Raw genomic sequence first — 21262 nt, 5'->3', positions numbered from 1 at the left:
AGTGAGCCACCCGTCCCTTTTTCCAAGCCTGTAAAAGAAAAAAGGAAGTCTTTAACACTAGGCCAAAAGAAAAGCAAAACTTTGGTTCATAAATGCTACCAAACAGCCATAATTTAACTAGTATCCTTGATTGAATAAAATGGAACCACATCTTATAAAAGACAGACAAAAACAAAACTCCATTAATTCTTGTTGATAACAGTAACAAATACATAATTCTATACATAGCTCCAATATTTTAGAAAATCACAAGTTATAGGTTCACTATCATCAAATTTGTGAGCAACCTTTATTAAAAAAGAAGGGAGGGAAAAAGAGACCGGGGTTCTTTACATACCACCTGTGTATTATCAAATCCACAATAGTTTCTAAAGCTTTCAAATATGTAGCTCACTCATTGCTCCCAATAACTGGAGTTAACACATCCAGAGGCCCTCATCTCACTTCTGCACCGCAGAGTAATCAAGCAGAGCAAACAGGTAGCACCTGGATACACCATCTCCGATAAGGTCCATGATCCCCATCTTACAGATTAAGAGCTTGAGGTCAGGATCACTGCGCCCACAGGGACGAACTACAACTTCCAGGAGCAAGCTGCCTCCCACCACTGCAGGTGCCGTAACAGGGGCTCAACCCCAAGGCAGTCAGCAGAGCCTTTCACCAGGGGCCAAGACCACAGAAGGCAGCACACCACCAGGACACAATGTTCTCCTCTCAGTGGGGCCTACAGAGGTCCTCCCAATTTTTTGTTTCTCACTGGCATCAGACACTGTCCTTTATAAAAAGGGAGATCCGCCTTGTATATCCCTATGACTGGACACCCATATAGAGTAGGGTCATATGAATTCCCTACCACTGAACATTTCAGACATCACACTGACCCGTCCATCATTTGACACATAGCTGTCAGTTACAGGATTTGAAACACCTCCTTATTCTGTTGTGTAATAAGCATCATACAAATGCACACAAAGACTTCTGTTAACAGGAGAGATTTGATTCCTCCATTCCAAACTAAGACCCATTTGTTTTCAAAGAATGCAACATTGTTGGGGTTTTTAAATGTGTTACTGTTTTGGAGTGTACGCATTGATTAGAAAACAAAAGTCAGTATGAAGATGAAGGCAAACATTTAGGGTATGATGCTGGAAGAGCAAGTTTGATTTTAGATGTAGGATACAGACATTGCTCCTCATCCACTGCTTTGAAATGAAAGTGCTTCTGCAGATGCCCTCTCCCATGTTCTGAAATTCCAAATATGCTTAAAAACCTATTGCAACGTGGCATCCTCCTTGCAACATCAGCAACTGGACTTGACTGAATTTCAAAGTTAAGAGTTGTGATTTTAGTGGCTGAAACATAATTTTGAGAAACTCAAGAGCTGGCCCAGTGGCATAGTGGTTAAATTCCGGCACTCTGCTTTGGTGGCCTGGGGTTTACTGATTTGGATCCCAGGTACGAACCTACATACTGCTTACCAAGCCTTGCTGTGGCAACGTCCTACATACAAAATGGAGGAAGACTGGCACAGATGTTAGCTCAGGGCCAATCTTCCTCACCAAAAAAAAGAAACTCAAGTAAACATAAAAAATAGTCCTGTATCTAAAAACAAAGTTCTCCTCATTTATTTTAACTGTCATAATAATATGATATTCTGAAACATCTTTATGTATTACTATTTGTTTGACACCTGTTTGATAGGAGTTTTCATATGGAATTTTTAGCCAAAATATTGTTTAGATGATTTGATATTATTGACTTTTAGACTGCCTGATTAGCCTAGAGTAATATGTCACTGAAAAGTGTTCCTGAAAATACTAGTTCCATGGAAGATTAATAAAGGATATCAGAAAAAGAGGCTCCTCAGTTCATTGCAGGCACTTTGTAAGTATTTGTGGAGTTAAGTGGAATTAAGCGGCTGGGGGGGTGGGGTTCTTTATTGCAGGACCTAGGAGCCACTAATATATTAACATATTGAGACCCATAGGGGGAAGGACACAGGATAAAGCCTGCAGCACCCCGCCACTTACCTACCCTCAGAGCTCATGTTTAGTAGAGAATTTTGCAGAACAAGCCCCCACAGAACATGGTTTTCGAAATACTGGCCTGAAGGAGCATGCTGACTGATTTGTGAATTCTAGGTTCAATTCTTAATGAAGATTTAGAGTAGGTCTATCAGGCACATAAGCATATTGTTTTATCTATTTCAAACCATTTGCACCATCCTTATTCATAGAGCCCTCCTCCCCCCCAAAAATGATGGATGGATAAAGAAAAAAGTTTCTATAAAGAAACTAGTCATTGCCACTAGGGCCAGTGGTCAAATGATATATAAACACCCCTAGAACTACTCCTAGCCTCACTAGATGAACAGTTCTGAAACCTTAAACTATTAGTAATTACAAAGATTTTCCAGGGATCAAAAATAACACCACAACAAAGCTTCACCTTGATGAAGCTCTTGCATGTCAACTTTAAGCACATTTTCTCCCCAGATGCTCCTAAGCATCCTATAGGGTAAATGGGTCAGGGGTTATTTGCCCCATTTTTCAAATGAGGAAATGGCACCCAGGAATATAAACGGCTTGAGCAAAGACACAGTTATCCAGTTGTCCAGTACAGAAGCACTTGACTAGGTATAGAAAAATCTGCCTTCTAACTTAGTTCAGTGTTTGTTCAGCATATTCCCCTCTGCTCTCTATCTCCCAGGGCTGTGCTTAGCACAGTGAGAAACTATGGGAGAAATTTAGATTGAGGAGTGAGGCTAGTAAAGAGAGGCAGCTGAAGGAGCCAATTCAACTCCAGCATTAGCAGGCACAGAGGGTAAAGACTAGAGGCACGGAATCACTGTCAGATTATTCTATATCTCTATTCATTGCAAACACACAAATGCTGTGAAAAGATCTTCCTTCTCCCTTATTTAAACTTCTAAATAGGATGAAGCTAGAAGGCAGAATAGGCATACTTGGTCCTGAAGAAAAGTTGTCTTTCCCATCACTAACAGGCCAAAGGAAGAAAGGAGCTAATTATCTAGTTGAAGAATTTCAAAAACAGGTCCCCGCATTCATGCAACACTGTTAAGTGAAGACACCTATGTTCTTGGCCAGTAGTTCTCAAAACCTGGTCCTGGACCAGCAGCATCAATGTCAGCGAGGAACTCACTAGAAATGCAAATTCTAGGTTTAGGCCCCACCCTAGACCTACTGAATCAGAAATTCTTGAGCCTGCTTAGTCTGGCATTAATTACCGCATCAACCAGACATCAGTAGGTAGATACAGCCTTTGTTAGTAAAATAAACATAAGCTACCAACAGTAACGTTTTATGTTACATGGAAGGATGCAGTGCAGCCACACGAGCACAGATGCAGTCTGGCTGAATGTCGGACAGACCTGGGTTTGAATCCAAGTTCTACCACTTCCTTAGAAGGTGACTTAAGAAAGTTGCTTAAACTTTCCGAGAGCCTCCATTTCCTCCTCTGTAATGGGGATATTAACATTTATTTCCCTACCTCATAGGATTATTGGAAAGGAATCAGCGAATAAGCTCACATTTACCACACAGACCAGAACAAGCTTCCAGTAAATACAAATTGTTATGTTCTTAAAATCTAGCTGTATAAAATACTTGAAAACTAAGTATAAAAACACACAAAATAGAAAAACTAGTTTTTTCAAAGTGCACTTAAAATCAGCTTCATTGTAACTTTTCTAAAAGAGTTTTTACAGGGATCAAAGTTAGCATGTGATCCATAAGTAATTTAAAAGATAAAAATTATTAGCATTAGAAGTTACCCTATTCCTATCCCAGGTTGAATATAAATAAGAAATTCTACAGCTTGCATAGAATTCAATGTTATGACTATTTCTATCAATTAGACCCACTGCCTATTTCAGAGTTGAAGGGAAAAAAAAAAAAAGGAAAACATTGCTTTCAGGAAGATGAAGGAAGTAATTCTTTAAATAGTAAGAGATTTCAAATCTAAACACACCTGAAATATTGAAAGAAAAGAAAACCAGTTTATAAATTTCACTTTCCACCCTAATCTGGAGAAAAGAAAATGATATAATTTTATCTTGTGGCTTCATAATATTTAAATGTCCTTCAATTTCTTGGGCTTGGTGGGAACAAATATTTCATACACTTTTATTTCCTCTCTATAGAAATGATCTAGGTGTCAACAAAGTCCTTGCTTCCACTGTTGTTACAGGGGGTGGGGAAAGGAACGCTAGATACATCGTATCTTGATGGCCTATGTATTTTATTATATTGGAAATAATCAATCAAGTTTCTATGGGGGAAAAAGGTGCCAAAATTGGGCAAGTTCATTATACAGGTGGAAAAAAGAATAGAACTATTTCTCCTGCGTGTTTGATTTCTGACAATTGAGTGTCACAAGAGATGGAAAAAGAGTAATTTTCATTATTAGCAATATTAGTTTCAAAACCACTTTTGGAAAAATTACACTGAGCTGCTCAAAATTCTGCAAATAACATAACTGAAATATATCCATTGAAATGTTAGCCATTAGTAGCATATACAAATATTGAATGAAACTGATGCCATAATTTTAATATTTTTATTTCCAGTATAAAAATTGAAGTGTTAAAATGTGCTTCTGTCTCAGATTTTATTTTCGACAAGCACACACATGCACAAAATAGAAACAGACAGAGAAATAAAGACCTTGTATTATAAGGAGTCCCTGGCTCCCATTCTGAAATTCTTGACTGGGCAAGTAGAGAATGTGACCCCAAGTAAAGCAGCATCAGAGAGAAAAGGAAGTGGCAATGCCTACTGGCATTTCTGGGCCAGTGTCCACATATGGGCCCTGAGCCAGAGATGGCTCTGGCAATCTGTACAGGGGACGCTGCCCATCAAAGCCTTTATTGGAGAAAGCAGGGGAACAGTTCGGCGCAGACTGGCTCTTTGAAACTTTGGCTGTATGAAAATAAGAAGCTGCCACTTGGTTTGTGAACCAAGAAAGAGAGCTGGATACTGGAAGAAGGGTCTCCACCTTTCTCGGTAAACATTAGAGCTGAGAAGTGCGAAATTCCAATGAACAAGGAAATGAAAAACGACACGCAGGATGATGTCGGGGTGCAAAAGTAGAAAACACTTAAAAAGAACAAAGGTATCAGCATTTTACAACTTAGCAAACTCTTAGCATGTTCTTGCATCATAAATTTCTGAAAAATTATATGGAAATTTTCAGTCTTCTCCATGAATCAGATCAGTTAACAACCTCAAAATTTTATCATCAATGGCATTTGAATCTAAAATTTTAAATTCTCTGAGAGGGAGGGTTTGTGATCGGTAAAGTTCTACGCTTTTGGAGAACTTTCAAACTTATCAGAAGAATCCTAGGAAAATCATAAGAATCTACCTGCACTTTTCAAGCCACTTCATGTGAATGCTTTATTTTCTGAAAAGTAATTAGAGCATGTAACTATGAACACTGCATAAAATCATGATTGACACCACTGAAATACTCCATAATAATAAAGTTGTTTTTATTTAGCCCATCAGTGCACTCACAGCCTTCTCTAATAAATGTGTACCTCTGAAAATGATTAGTAACTGTGCAGTAGAAAGCAATTGATACTCTTGATTCAAATGTACTTCACACAGCTGCACACACGTGTACTAATCTAATTGTTTCTTGCACCTGCTCCAAGTTAGCCTTCCAGAGAGCTCATGGCAAGAATGACATTTTCAAGTGTTAATCTGTTGAATGTAAATCTACACTTTCTTTCATTAGTTTATGGCACATACACTTTGTGCCACATAGGAGTCTGATGTACAAAAATGTGGGCGATTTTGAATTTCCTTACTTGAAAACAAAGCTGTCTTTTCAATCTAAAATAAGCTACATTCTACCCTATTATAACTGAGTGATTTTTCACTGAGAAAAATGTTTTTCAACATTTATATAAAGTACTCTTTGATTCAATCAAACGTTGGGGGGAATAAAAAAGCTAAAATTCTTTTGCAAGCTCCTGAAAGTTGCAAATAAGAAGTTAAATTGATCTTGTCCTATACCACCACATCTACCACCGCAGATGGAGCGAAGATTTGTGTTACCATCTGAAATCTTCAGTTTCTGAGTATTAGGGACAGCAATGGTAAAAAGAAAATTACCTTCTTGAGATTATAAGCTTAAACTCTGGACTCTGCACATGCAGCAATCTGTTTCCAAAGATCACACCCCTTATTCATAGGAATCACCATACAATCTGAAGTGACAGTAACCATACAACTCAAAGATTTTAATTTATGATATATAGAGCCAGATACTTTTTCAGAAAATGGAAGTTTTGTATTGAATCTCTAGGGGATGAAACTCTAATTTCTTGTCTTAGAAACTCACTGTCTGATTTGTAAAAGAATGCATGTTTATGTACATTTGTAGTCTGACAAACATTAAATTAAATGCACATGTAACAAAATTAAAAGCAAAGATATAGAATCCTGAAAGGCAAATTTCTCTAGAGCTTCTATCTCTGTCCATTACTCGCTAAATGATCAAAACGTTGTGTCTGCTCTGATAGTAACCTGATGAATAAGGCGCCCATCTCCACAATACCAAAAGCTACCTCATCTTCTACTATGGTTAGTTGCAAGTTGATAGAGGTATAAATATTGCTTTATGTCCAATTAAAATATAAATACTCTACTTACAGAATTGGAGATAAATATTTCCAGAAAGTTAATAAAGTTACTTAATAAAGAAACTAAAGTTTCTATTTTGGACACTCTTTGGCTTCAATTAATTTTAACAAATCTAAGGGTTTTCTGTACAGCTGCAAGAAACCATGCCAAATGTTACAAGAATGCACACCAAACATTTCAGAAGTAAACAAAACTGAGCGAACTTTTGTATCAATGAATGGTACATGAGTCAAAACTTACTCTGGAAACTTGGTTACTTATAAAACAATCTTTACTCATAACAGCTCAAAGACACAAAAAGTTTTTAAAGATCTATCAAGAGCAAAGGAAGATACATACACCTACCTACTTTTTGTTCATTGCTTTGCAACTATTAATTTGCAACAGAATTATTTTACTTAAAATTAAATACTATACTTCTAAGAAGCAACAATTACCAGGAATCTCTGAGGCCCTTTAAATGGGATCATTTCACCCTATCAAACCAAGTGAATGCTCTTTATCCTTTGTTTTTTGTTCTGCATCTGCATTAACATGGCTGCTAATTATATTAGCCTGGTGGCACATAAAGTCTGAATGGGAAAAATCACATGATTTTCATAGAGCATAAAACAATCCTTAGGCTTCAAATGTATACTTGCTTTGATTGAGCACTCCTAGGTTCCAGCTACCTCTGTTTTGCTGGAGAACTCAGCCTTGATTCAAAATTCCTGTTTCACAGGTGATATAACACTTCTCCAATGCATCATTGCATGGATGCATGCACACGAACACAAACACACACACACACAACCCCACACATCTTTAGCCTTATCATGCTACTTTGTATATTTAGCTTCCCCACTTGTATATTTGTTTTTCTAAAATTGTCTAAGTTCTTGAGGACTTTGTATTTCTCACACAAAATGCCATATAGAGCTAACGCCTACATTGCCACAATAAAGCCCTACTATGTTCAATGATTAAAAGTCAAACCATTTTTAAAATTTAAAACTGAAAAGAGCATAAGAATGCTCTTACCCACCCACTCATTCTCACAGTTTTATGCTTTTACACAGTGAATCAGCAAATGTATTCTTTTCTGAATCATATATAAAAATAAGAATGTTTTGAAAATGTTTATACAATCTGGCATACTTGGCCTCACTGGCAGTTTAACAAAGTAAACTCTCTCATTGTTCTGGTAAGCTTTATCACTAAGAGTAAAAATGCTTTATTCCAAAACATAAATGAATATGTGGTGCAGAAAAATAAACTGGTTTACACATCACTGAGAAAATATTATATTCTTAAAATTATATTTACAGCTCCATTTTCTTTTTCTTACAACCAAGTGCATTAAGTAATTCACAGATGAAATTATGCATCATCAGATAACTTTCCTGGGAAAGAAAAACATCCTAAGACAATATGGAAAAAAAGCACTGCTTCAGCTAAAATATTAAACCAAACAACAACCACCACCTCTCCTGGGTTTCACGACAACTGATAAACAATGAGGAACACTTAAGGAATTCTTCTACCAGTTTCAACAGCAAATCCTTGCTCCTTTGATCACTTTACTGATCCGACTCTCAGAAATCTCCTTCAGTCTTGTTGTCCTTTCATCCTTTAGGAAAGGATTGTTGGAAGTGTGGGTGGCTACTCAGATTAATTTACACTTTCCAAGGAAAGCTATTTGATAACAGGAGTGAGCAGGTACCTCCCACCTCCAATGAACTACATACAGTGGTATATTTTTCACCTCTAAACTACCCTCAGTTCCTCCTTCTGTTGCCCTTAGGGAATTTAAATTCAGAGACATGATGTTTGCCATTATTGGCTCCTTGCCTCTTTGCAACTGTACAACATTCCTCAGAAAGTACATACAATTCTCCACCCTATGGGATCAGACAACAGTATCTATTTTAGGAGCAATTACATAGATAACACATTTTCCTTGGAATTGTGTGTAATAATTGTGATTTAAAGGCTACTGGTTCAGTCCGTGCCGATGCTGTTGCTGAGTTCATCTAAGTAATTTCTCTTCAATCTACATACTTTTAAAACTCAGTGTGGCTTCTAGAGCAGACTGCTGTAAGGATACTATCAGCTCTACATAGTGGCTTGTTAGAGCATTATACTTATAAGACAATGTACGCCTTGAAAAATAACACACGTCAACGAAGAAGCAAAGATACTGTAAAAACTACTGAATGGAAGAAAAGACAAAAATTCCATACTTCTCTGCTTTAACACCTGTATAATAAATTACAGGTGACAATCACGTTGTTACATTAAGAATGCAACGCATAAAGGAACAAGAGCTAAATCTTGCTTTGCTTAAAGAAATTAACGACAAGTTTAACCCGCACCTGCCAAACTGTCTTCAGACGGACAGAAATAGGTGGAGGTGGAAGGCTCACCTCTCCTGTACCCCACAGTGCGTCTCCCCGAAATCATTTTAAATATAGGAAATATATCTGTCACCTTTTCTCTTTTATTTTTCCTTCCATTCCAATCCATGGCAGACCCTTGACTGCACTCCCCTGCCCACTATCTCAAAGGCACATTACAGAAGAAGAGGACCCAAGTGTCACTTACCAGTTGCATGCCACAGATAAAGATAAGCGTGCACCTGCCACTGCAATAACCCATGGTTTCCGAGACCCCTGCCACAGCCAGACTGTCCCACGTCGGCCACCGTCGAGCCCCCACTTTATCCAATCAGATCGCGGGGAAGAACGGGCGAACCTGCCGAGGGCTCGGGGGCTCCGGGCTGCTGCTGCCAGCGTCCTGGGAAGGGACAGGCATTAGGACCTGCTGGCGCGGCGGCGGCAGCGGCAGCTCCAGCCGCGCCCGCCACACATACCTTCACTCGCTCGGTGCACACGCCGCGCCGCGGCCAGCGCCGCCCGCGGAGACGCGCCCGGGGCCCGCAGGGGCAGCAGCGGCAGCCTCGCAGCGCCGCCGCGCCCTCGGGCATCGGGCCCCGAAGTGGCGCCCCCGCCGCTCGGCGCGCCGGCTCGCCCCACGCCCCCCAGCGCGGCCGCCGCCCGACGCGCGCTCGCCCCGCGCTCCCCGCGCGCCGGCTCCGGGGGCGGCAGAAGCGCGCGCGGGCCGCTGCCCGCCTCCCTGCGCCGCCCGCGGATCCTCTGCGACCGGCGCGGCGGGCCCGGCGGGCGGGGGCGGGGCGCGGACCGGGCGGGGCGGCCGGGCTCCGCGGTCCCGGGCGGCGGCGGGGGCTGCGCGCGGTGCTGCCAGGTCCGCGCCGCGTCCTGCAGCGCCGCCGGCCCTCCCCTCGCCCAGATGGGTCCATCCTCCTCCTGCCACAAATCCTTCCACCTGCTCCCCGCTGCCCCCCCTGCTCTCAACTTCTCCCCGCCCGGCCCGGGCCGCCACCGAGGGGGCCGTGGGCTGAGGTGTCTGCGCAGCAAGGAGCTGCCGTGGTGGTGGTGGTGGTGGTGGTGGTAGCGGTGGTGGCGCTGGGGACCACGGGGCGCGAAGTCCGGGCGGCATGGCCCTGGCCTGCTGGGCTCGTGTGGGTCCTGCTCCCGCCGCCGAGCCTGGAGCACTCGCGCGAGCGAGGCTCATGTGTGCGTGTGTGTGTTCGGGGAGAAGGGACGAAGAGGAGGGTTAGGGAAGGGGGATGGGGTGATGAAACAGGGGTGCCGCCTAGGTGTCCCGACCCGCTGGAGAGTCCGCGTAGCGGAGCAGTCGGAAGAGAGATGGAAGGGGCCCGTATGGCCGACTCTCCTCCAGCAGCCCAGCCCCCGGCTCCCGAGCATCTGCAGTGCCCAGAGCGGGGAGAGTCACGGAGCCGACCCTGCTCGGGAAAAGGGACTGACCGGGTGGCTGCTGGAGTTGGTGGGGAAACTGGGAACCGGAGGGGATAGCGACACAAGGAGTTGCCGTTGCAGCTTCAAACTATTATGTGTTTTCACTCAAGAAATTAAAGGATCAAAGGCAATTTTAGCCCTCAATTACTTCATTCTCACGGGCCGTCTGGGTCCGGTGCGCATTCCTTCTGGTGGATGCTCCAGCCTCCTCGCCGGAGCGCCGGCCAGAAGCTGGGCTCGGGCTCGAGTCACCTGCGGAGACACGCTTCAGAGCCCGCTGCTGCCACCTGCGGGCCGAAAGCTGAAGAGCGGAGCCGCAGACTCAGGTGGCGGCCCCTGGGGCCTCGGTATTCAGGATTCGAGCATTAAGTTTCCTCTCTAGCCCCGGGCTTCTTGTGACAGCATTCCTGACTAACTGTCCCAGGAAGTGAAGGTGTTCTGCCGAGAACCGCCGGGGAACTGTGTCCTTGGAGTGAAGTGCCGAGATTGATAAGAAAAGAGAGCGGTTTAGGAAAGTAAATAGCAAGCATCTTCCCACACCCCCTTAAGAGATTAAGACTGATGAAACCACATCAAGCAAAGAGCTTTCCGTAGCAAGTGGGGTTTGGTCCCGCTGAGAAAATGACATTTGTGTAGGATAACATTATCCTGGCAACCACAAATAAGGATCCCAAAGGACTGCTTTCATTGAGTAAATATTGCGACCTAGCAGAATGACTAAATGTAACGAAAGTGAATAAGGCATAGAGATCCGCGTCTCTAGAAGCCTGGAACTGAATTTTCAGAAATGGTTTGTCAATCATAGCGGAAAAGGAATCTGATTTGTTATATTTATGGAATGTGGATATTTTATTACTATAATGAGAATGCTGGCGTTTACTCGCCCCATTTGTAAATGGGCTTCTCTGAAAAGTACTTTTCAATGTTTAATGAAATTACAAGAACCCAGTATATGCTCTTACCCGCAGCAGGGCTTCGCAAGCAATAGCTGCTCCACAGCCTTTGGTGAAACTGAAGCCAGAGGTATCTAGTGGCAGATGTGTCTTTTAGTTGTTAACTTGCTGTCTTTACACGTTAGCTGTTCAGTAGCTGCTAGGGATGCAGGTATTTTGTATTGCCAAACAAAAAGAAAACTGTAAGTTAATGCTGAATATTGAAGAAGCTGCTGCCGTATTGTGAAATACATTGTACTGCTTTTTTAAATTCATACTAGCAACAATGCATTTATGTGGATCCATCAATAGCCTTGCAGTGGTTTCCCTGCAACCAGCAACAGCCTGAGTAGTCTTTAGGCTAGACACGTATAGGTAAAAGGAAAGCATATGCTGTGTGTAGCTGACTCAGTGGTCCCTGGTCTCTGGATGGGTACCTTTCAGTACATGCCCACCTTCTTTCTGCAAGCACTTGGGACTCTCTGTCTACGAGCCTTTTCTGGCCACACGGAGGAGCTTAACTGAGAGTGCAGTTGCCGCCCTGAGACAACCCTCGACCAGTAATGGATGGGAGCTGGTGGATCAATACGCCAGCTTTCTCAACGCAGAGATGGGAAACCCTGAGACTGCCGTCGTCTACACCATTAACTTCCTCACCAGATTGAGCCCATGGTGCCCGGTGTTGCCCACAGTGGTAACCCGCTCATTCATGCACTCTGAAATAGCTTCCTTTCCTTCCTGCCTCATTTCCCTTCTCTTTTACCAGTGCTTCCTGCCTTCACCTCCGAAACAAACCCCTTCACTCAAATCAGGGCTGCCTCTTGAGAATCGCAACAAAAGCCAGTCTGCAAGGGCTTTCATTCCTGATTTGGCGTCACTGGCACAGTATTCTCCTCAGAACAGTGAACCAGACGCAGGTTCAATGTGGAGCACGTCCTGTGCGCATCCACCGCCTTACGCTAGACGTACATCGTCTCATCATTACTCATAGGAAGCTGATGAGTTGGTGCAATGTTCGTTTCAAAGATACAGAAAGAAAGATTTAGACAAATCGAGTATCTTGATGACGGGTGCACATGTTCTCCGTGGCGGAATTAGAGTGTGAAGGCACGTCCACGGGACGTCAGAATCTGCTTTCCGAACCACGGTGCTGTACTCCTTTATTGTTATTTTACTACACTTCCCTGTCACTCTTTTGAAATTCCTGCAGAGGTGATGACTTAAAAATATTTAGAATGACCACACATTTTTTTTTCTCTTTTTTCCCCACCAGCTTTATTGAGATATTCTTTGATCTCTTAACTAAATTCATGTCACATCCTTCAGATACGGGAGAGGCAATGCCTGATTTATGAAAAGGTGCCTGAGTTAGGGAGGCAGTTCAGATCCTTATGTTGGCCATGCCCTTCCGATCCATTTCTTATCATCCCTGGAGCCTCAGTGGAAAAGACTATAAAGAGAATCCCAGCTGTCCCATAGAAGTGCATGATGCAGAGAGATGTCTCAGACTGGAATGTCGACTGCACCTTTATTAGAATTAAAGTCATACACTATTCAGCTGCATCAGGCTTTCATTGACTGTCTGGTGACATAACTATTGTTAATTATCTTGTTTCTGTAGGGAGAATGTGTTACATATTACACCACTCCATCTGGCTGACCTTGGCATCCTGCTTTAAAGTACTTTGCAAGGTTATTTCACACCTATTATCTCATTTATCTCTCAAAACAACTCATGGACTGCGATAGGTACACAGCCACAAAGTGAGGGGCCTTCTGCTCAATATTCCATCACTTCAGCAAGAGCAAAGCTCAAGCCTCACTTTGTAACACCTCTGAGCAATTTCACTCTGAGCTTTACTCTGTGCATTGTAGTTTAAACAGAAAGGCCCCAATTATCTTCACAATCGCAAAACCAACAAATTTAGTTCAGTGACTACTTTATTAAAAATTGGATTTATTTTTGTTTGGAAAATAATAGTATTTTGAAAATAAATTTAAGAAAAAAAGTAATCATTCATAATCCTTTCATCTAGGGATAATCTCTCTGTCATTTCCCCACAAACCCTCTTGGTTATTTTTTACAAAAATAGGATTATATGTAATATATTTTAATCTGCTTTTTTTCACTTAATAATAGGTCAATAACATGCATCCAACTCATTAACTATTAAGCTCATGGATTCTGCAGCCAGATTGACTTCATATTCCAAGCTCTATCACTTAACCTGCCGTGTAACCTTAGACAAATCATTTAGCTGTCTGTGCCTTAGTGTCCTTTATAAAGGGAGTGAAGTAATAATGCATGTATATCATAGGGTTGGTGGGGGGATTAAGTAAATGTCAATATATGTAAAGCTTTTAGAAAAGTGCGTAGCACATATTTAACATGTAAGATTGTTAATTATCATTATTCTGCATATAACCTAGCTTTAAAGACTATATGATATTCCAGCATAAGCAAGTATCCCAATTATTTAATTCATATCCTTTTCTTAGACATAGAGGTTTTGTAATGGGAGAAGAATGGCCCCTCAGATATGTCCACACCATAATCCCTGGAACCTATGAATATATTATCTCACATGGCAAAAGAGACTTTGAGTATGTGATTAAGAGCCTTGAGGTGGCGAAAGTAGCCTGGATTATCCAAGTAGGTCCAGTCTAATCACGTGAACCCTTCCCAGCTGGAGGTAGGGGAGGGGAAGAGGATAATGGAAGAAGTGGAAGAAGGGTCAGGGAGATACAAGGTGAGAAGTTCAACCCACCATTGCTGCATTTGTAGATGGACACAGGGGGCATGAGTCAAGAAATGTGGGCATCCACCAGTAGCTAGAAAGGATAAGGAAATGGAATTCTCCTACAGCCTCCAGAGGAATGCATTCATGCCCACAGCTTGATTTTACTGAGCCCACATCAGACTTCTGACTTACAGAACTGTAAGATAATTAATATGTGCATTTTAAGCCTCTAAATTTGTGCTTATTTGTTATAACAGCAATAGAAAACCAAGACAGTTTGCTTCCAATGTTTCAATATTATAAAATTTTACAATATTTAAATTTATAGGTATGTTTTTGCCTATGTTATCATTAATTTCCTTATGGTAAATTCCTAGAAGTTAACTTCTGAGTCAAAGAGTAAGAAAAATTATGATGCTTTTGATAAATAATAACAAATTCCTATGAGGGGTTCTATCAATTTATATCTGTAGGGAAAGTGCTTGCCACTGCCCTTAGGCTTTTATCAGTAATGGATATTATCATTTTTTAAAAAACTTTCCCCTCTTCCATTTTAATTTGCATTTTTTGTACACTGGTTATTTGTTAAATACATAGTAAATGTGCTAACATGGACCGTGGCCTATAACTATATCACATTGACTCTCACCTTTCTGTGATGATTTCTCTCGAAAGTTCAATTCCATTTCTAATAATATTCTCCTTTGACAGATTCTGCAGTATAGAATATACAGATTCTACAGTGTAGAATATAGAACCTTAGCAATAAAAGCCCATTTATCTATTTGACCAAAAACCAGGCCTTTAGAGAAAACATTGAAGAGATGTTGATAAGCTGAGGACAAATTATGCCATGATAGAGACCACAGCTGTAGGTATAATTAATGCCTACCCAGTCATGTTTTTGTATTTAATACCATTTGGGACATATCCTTCTAAATTAAATTATTTTCATTTGTAATTTATGTAAGTTTTACCTACAATATCAAGTAAAGTGCCATGAATATGGTGAGATTTCTACCTATTTGCCGGTGATATGTTGCATACATTGACTTGAATATTGGTAACATTTCAATCATACTTAATATGGGATATTCTAAGGCATATTAATACAATTATTTTACAAATGTAAGGCCTAGTTATAAACATTATTTTAGCAAATTATCTTACAGAAAGACTTGGAATTTTATGAATAAAAACGTTTGTCAGAGATTAGAAAAGCCACATTTTTATCTTTATATTTTCTTCTAATTTATGCTGATTTTTTTTAAAACGTGACTAACTGGGAAATAAGTGTAAGGATAAGCCTAGAATCCCAGTTGCTATTGGTGTGTAACACCCTACTCCAAACATGACAGTGGCTTTAAACAATGATTTTTATTATGCTCACGGATTCTGTGGGTCAGGAATTAGAAGAGGGCACAGTGGGGAGAATTTGTCTCTGCTCCACACTGTCTGGGGCTTTTGCCGGGAAGACTCCAAGGCTGGTGATGGCTCCATGGCTGGGAGCAAGGATCGCCTGAGGATTCATTCACTCACATGTCTGGCATACAGGCTGGAGGAACTTGAAGACCAAGACTGCCGAGCAGATCACTTACCTGGGGCCTCTCCCTGCAGCTTGGCTTCCTCACAGCATGGCTGCCTATGAGTAGTCAGACTTCTTCCATGGCAGCTGAGGGCTCCAAGCACCAGGTTCCAGCAAACAAGGCAGAGGCTGCACTGCCTTTTATCACCCAGTCACCCAGCTCCACTCTCACCACAGTCTCTTAGTTACAAGGTAGACACAAACCCACCCCACATGAAGGAGAAAGACCTAGATCAACACCTGTTAATGCTGGAATGTCCACGAAGTTGAGGGCCATGTTTTCAAACCTCCATTGTAACAACTGAATCATAATTAAAAGGAACTTACTGTTTCCTGAAAATTAAAATAGGTAAAAATTAAAATTTAGAAGTTCATGCTATTGTGTCACAATAAAAACGTTACCTTTATACTAATATCTCAGAGAAACCAGCTGATTGAATATAAAAGAAAGTGTTGCTCTGAATTAACCAGAATAAGAATAATAATAATTTGACTTTGGGTTTCACATGGATAAGGCAAGCAGAGAGAATATATTCTATCCATTCAAATGAGTTCACATTCTCAAGAACAAGTTAAAAGTTGGGATTCATTTCCTACAATTATGACATGAGGAATAGAGTATTTAAGCCATTCAATAGAATGCAACTAAACAAATGATTAGTTTTTAGTGAGGCAATATTAATATGTACTCCACATTTTTTTCTATGTAATTAAGATTTATTACACAGCTTCAAAGTATCTTTCCAGATAATGTAGTTACTGAAAAATTTATTTATTATTTGCTGTGTTTTCCCAGTTTATCCTTCTACAACCCTAATAAATACCAATTTAGTAGAATATTAGAAAGTGACAAAGAGAAATGTTATGAAAGTAGATGCAGTGAACTTACTTATAATAGGATTAATTCAAAATCCTTACACAGTGGCATGTTTTGAGCTCTGGAGGAAAGAAAAATAAATCCCTAAACACAGTTGTGTCTTTTTTATAGTTAAGGCGTTCAGTAATTTAAATATGGTATTCTAATCAAATGTTTGTTTTCTTTTGTTGAAGGAGAAAGAGTGAATTCTTTAGTGGGATACTGCATGTTTAAATTATCCTTTTCAAATCATGGCGCGGATGAAGGAGGCAGGTGTGTCGGCTTTACCTTCTTTTGCAGTGAGCTGGAGTACAGAGCCACTTCTTTGTAGATCTGTTCAGGCTCTGTTGCCCATCCATTTCTTTACTCTCCAGTAAAGAACCAGGGATTCTGAGATACTCCCAGGGGCTTTGCCCAGGCATTTTGTAGTAAGTTTGGGTGTTCCTTTAATACCTTCTGAAAATGGTCATAGTGAGGGTGGCATGGCCACTGATTCCCCCTTTCCATAGTATTTTTGTCTTCACATATTCCTTTTTAACAAAACCATGTAAGCACTAACTTAAAATCATAATGAAATTCTCTTTAGTTATAATACTGTTCAGGCCAATAACCACCTCTCTGGGCATCACAACATTGTCCTTGTATGTCTCCAGCCAGACCTGCCAGCCTGACTCAAGATTCCTCCATGGGGCCACAGGGAATTTCTGGATGCCGTTCACAGGACTTAGGAGTCCTGAGGGCCCTGGAGAACTGTACCCAGGCCTTCACTCTGTCCACCCACGTCAACTTGCCAATTTTACTCTGATGCTGCTGCCCACGCTGGGGTCCTGAAGGTGGGAAACGTGGCAAAAACAATTCTCCTTTAGACTTTGCCCGCAGCCTACACCCACCATGTGAGAATTTCAACCTCAACCAGCAGCTTGGGAAGAGACAAAGAAATCCCTTCCCCTCTGTCTGCTCCTCCTTCTTCTGCCACTCATCTATTTTCCACCATCCCTCCAGTGGCCAAAAGTGGTGAATTTCCCTTTCTTCTCCCTGCCTGCTCAGAACCCTCCTCTGAATGATATCTTCTTCCTTCCAAGAGGAGGCAATAACAGAGAGTGGGGTGCAGGGAGAGAGCAGCCAGCAGAAAGGGAACAAACACGTTATACCTGTTAACAGCTGCAAGTTGGGTGAAACGCAGATATGGCCTTTAGGGGGGAAGGTAGGGAGAAATTCTAAAAATTACCACAGCAGAAAGAAAAATTATTGAGTCTTAGATCAGTAGAGGCGAGGACTGAGAGCTATGGCAGTTCTGTCAAGGGGAAGTTACTGCCACCAGGTGAGTCAGGAACAGAGTATTTAATCTGCCTCCAGTCTCAGGGGCAGAAGAATCACACAAGTAGTCAGTTTAGCTGCAATGTAGGGAGCCTGGAGGGGAACAGAGGGCAATGCAGCTGCAATGGCAGGACTGAATGTCGGTCTGAAGAGTTTGGACTCTATTCCGTAGGCAATAAGGAGCCCATTATAGTTCCTGAGCAGAGGAATGACAAGAGCTGTGCCCCAGGAAGATTCACCTAGCAGCTGACCATGAGATGGATTGGAAAGAAGGGAGTACAGCTGTAGACAGCCACCAAAAACTAGAGCCAGAAGTCATTTCTCCATGTGACTTACTAAGGCCAGGATATTTAGAAGTATTTTTAATCTCACATATTAGATAAATCCATTTTATCTCTCTTTTTTTCTTTCAACCCTTTACCAGTGTAAATGTATGTGATGGATTTGATGTTCTACAGATCTTTGGCAAATATTTTAATATTTGAATTCTAAGAATTAAAAACTACGCTTTTGGGACCAGCCTGGTGGTGTAGTGGTTAATTTCGTGCACGCCACTTCGGCGGCCCAGGGTTCGCAGGTTCAGATCCCAGGTATGGGCCTATACATGGTTCATCAAGCCATGCTCTGGCAGCATCCTACATACAAAGTGGAGCAAGATTGGCACAGATGTTGGCTCAGCAACAATCTTTTTCAAGCAAAAAGAGGAAGATTGGCAACAGACGTTAGCTCAGGGCCAATCTTCCTCACTAAAGAAAAACCCCCCAAAACCCCACTTTTCCTATCAATTGTTATAGTCACATATGTATCACCATACTCAGATCCAAATATATCATGAGCTTCATTTCTAACTAAAATATGGGACACATTTTTCGTCTCTCAATAACTTCATTATGCCTTAAGCTTAAATGTATTAAGACATATGAATATATTTATACACATAACTTATTTGTTTTTAATACATTCCCATTAAAAATGTGACTATTTGGAGAAAAGATACGAATCAAATGTGTGTATTTGAATGACAATATGTAATTAGGCATCAATGTTGGACTAAAGAGTGCCATTTTAGAATAATGCACTAAAGAATGTGTTTATGTTGTGGGAAAAAGAGCAAAGCCAGCAAAATATTTGTATAATTAATTTAAGATACAATAAAAATTATTGGGAGTTTATAGTACTTAGAGTTGTTTGTATTCATTCTAGCAGGATTATAGTAATTAGTAATAGCAAATTATGACAGACATTTCATGGTTCCTATGAAGATGGAATGCCAAGTGCTTTTTTCCCTCTCTCTCCTACAGGATTTCAGGATTTGATTGCCCAAGTGGCATTTATCCTGTCACAGACTTTTGTGAAATGCCTTATGTTAATTACAGTTTTCACATTTTGCATGGTGACAAAATTGTCATATTGTCTTATGCTTGAAATCTTTTTAACTAAAGAGTGATTTCTGTAAAGAGATCTTAAAGGAGCAAGTTTTATTTTAAACAAGTGAAAATGAACTTTGGGAAGAGTTTTCTTTTCTTCTTTGAGAAGGGAGGAAGTAGCACATGCTTATGGTATCTTGGATGTTCAAGTACAGGAAAAAAAAGTCATACTATATTTTTACAGATAAAAGATTAATGAAGTAGAATGGTAGTCATGGTCAGTAAAATTGGGTAATGGTAGTAATTAAAAATGAGTAGTTCTCAACAGGTCACAAAGGATTTTCAAGGTTACCTACACAAAAATATTCACTATTTCAAATATTTAATATGTAGTTTACCACAAAATTCATACAGTAAAAACACGTTTTGACATAACTGCTATTAATATAAAGATATTTTGTGATTATGAACATCCAAGTCTTATTTTCTGTGATTTTGTAGAAAGCAGACCACACCCTGTGTCCTATCGCCAAGTTTCACTCCCTCTTTTACTGATTAAGATCCCATTGTGGAGTCAAACAGAAGAGAAGACCAGCCGCCACTGCAAACAGAGGGACCCAGCATCACAGAAGCTACGGTGTCTTCTAGTTTCCTGCACGTTCTGAGTCCAAACAATACAATAGCACATTAGGTGAAACAAGGAAAATGAATATGGCACTCAAAAAAAAAAGTGAAAAGCCAGATTTTTAAGTCAAAATTAGGTAGTAATATTTGCTTTAGAAAAAACTATTACCAGAGTTCCTCTGAATGATGAACTCCTTGTTGTAATTAAATAATCATTTGATTTATACCCGATCTTATGTTTCTTCTTCCTTCCTTCTTTCCTTTTCTGTCTTCCTTTTTCTTTCCAGCTTTATAGTGAGATATAATTGACATATAACATTGTGTAAGTTTTAAGTACACACCGTGTTGATCTGATACTTGCATATTGTGAAATGATTACCACCATAGCCTTAGCACACACCTCCATCACCACACATAATTACCATTTTGTTTTTGTGGTGAGAACATCTAAGATCTACTCTCTTAGCAACTTTCAAGTATATACTACAGAATTGTTAACTTTAATCACCCTGCTGTACACTAGTTCCCCCAAACGTATTCATCTCATAGCTGAAACTTTGTACACTTTGACCGACATATCCTCATTTGCCCCAGCTCCCAGCACCTCAGAAGCATCACTCTACTCTCTTTTCTATGAGTTCGGCTTTTTTAGATTCTGCGTTATAAGTGATATGCAGTATTTGTCTTTCTCTGTCTGATTTATTTCTCTTAGTATAGTGCCATCAAAGTCCATCCAAGTTGTTGCAAATGACAAGATTTTGCTCTTTCTCATGGCTGAATCATATTCCATTGTATATATATACACACTACATCTTCTTTTTTAAATTTTTTAATTTTGTGTGTGTGTGTGTGAGGAAGATTGGCCCTGAGCTAACATCTGTTGCCAATCTTCCTCTTTTTGCTTGAGGAAGATTGTCACTGACCTAACATTTGTGCCAGTCTTCCTCTGTTTTATTTGGGATGCTGTCACAGTGTGGCTTGACAAATGGTGCTAGGTCCACACCCGGAATCCGAACCTGTGAACCCCAGGCCACTGAAGCAGAGCACGCGAAGTTAACCACTATACCACCAGGCCGACCCCTTACACCACATCTTCTTTATCCATTTAGGCACTGACAGACACTTAGGTTATTTCCATATCTTGGCTTTGCTTTTGTGAATAATGCTGTAATGAACTCAGGAGTGCACATATCTCTTCCGGATGCTGATTTCATTTCCTGTGGGTATATGCCTAGAAGTGGAATGGCTGGATCATATGGTAGTTCTATTTTTGACTTTTTGAGGAAGCTCCATACTGTTTTCCATAATGGCTGCACCAGTTTACATTCCCACCAACACTGCACCATGTCCC

General features: G+C 40.8%; 1 protein-coding gene across 4 annotated transcripts in view; it reads right to left on the bottom strand.

Moving 5' to 3' along the window:
- Positions 1-9455, bottom strand: part of NKAIN2 (sodium/potassium transporting ATPase interacting 2) — a 919540-nt gene extending 910085 nt beyond the window's left edge. For 3 of the 4 annotated variants that reach the window (XR_001399934.3, XR_006519185.2, XM_014852938.3), the window contains exon 1: positions 9255-9455. Coding sequence is in view for 1 of the 4 variants with exons in the window: in XM_014852938.3 (XP_014708424.1) it covers positions 9255-9308 (54 nt within the window). In the remaining 3 variants the exon portion in view is untranslated. The remainder of the gene's footprint in view (positions 1-9254) is intronic. The other variant, XR_011497696.1, reaches the window with a different exon arrangement.
- Between the last annotated feature and the right edge of the window lie 11807 nt (positions 9456-21262).

Source organism: Equus asinus, chromosome 24 (genome assembly GCF_041296235.1).
Source record: "Equus asinus isolate D_3611 breed Donkey chromosome 24, EquAss-T2T_v2, whole genome shotgun sequence".
Taxonomy (NCBI): domain Eukaryota; kingdom Metazoa; phylum Chordata; class Mammalia; order Perissodactyla; family Equidae; genus Equus; species Equus asinus.
Note: the sequence above shows the minus strand (reverse complement) of the source record. Positions and strands in the feature narration are given on the sequence as shown.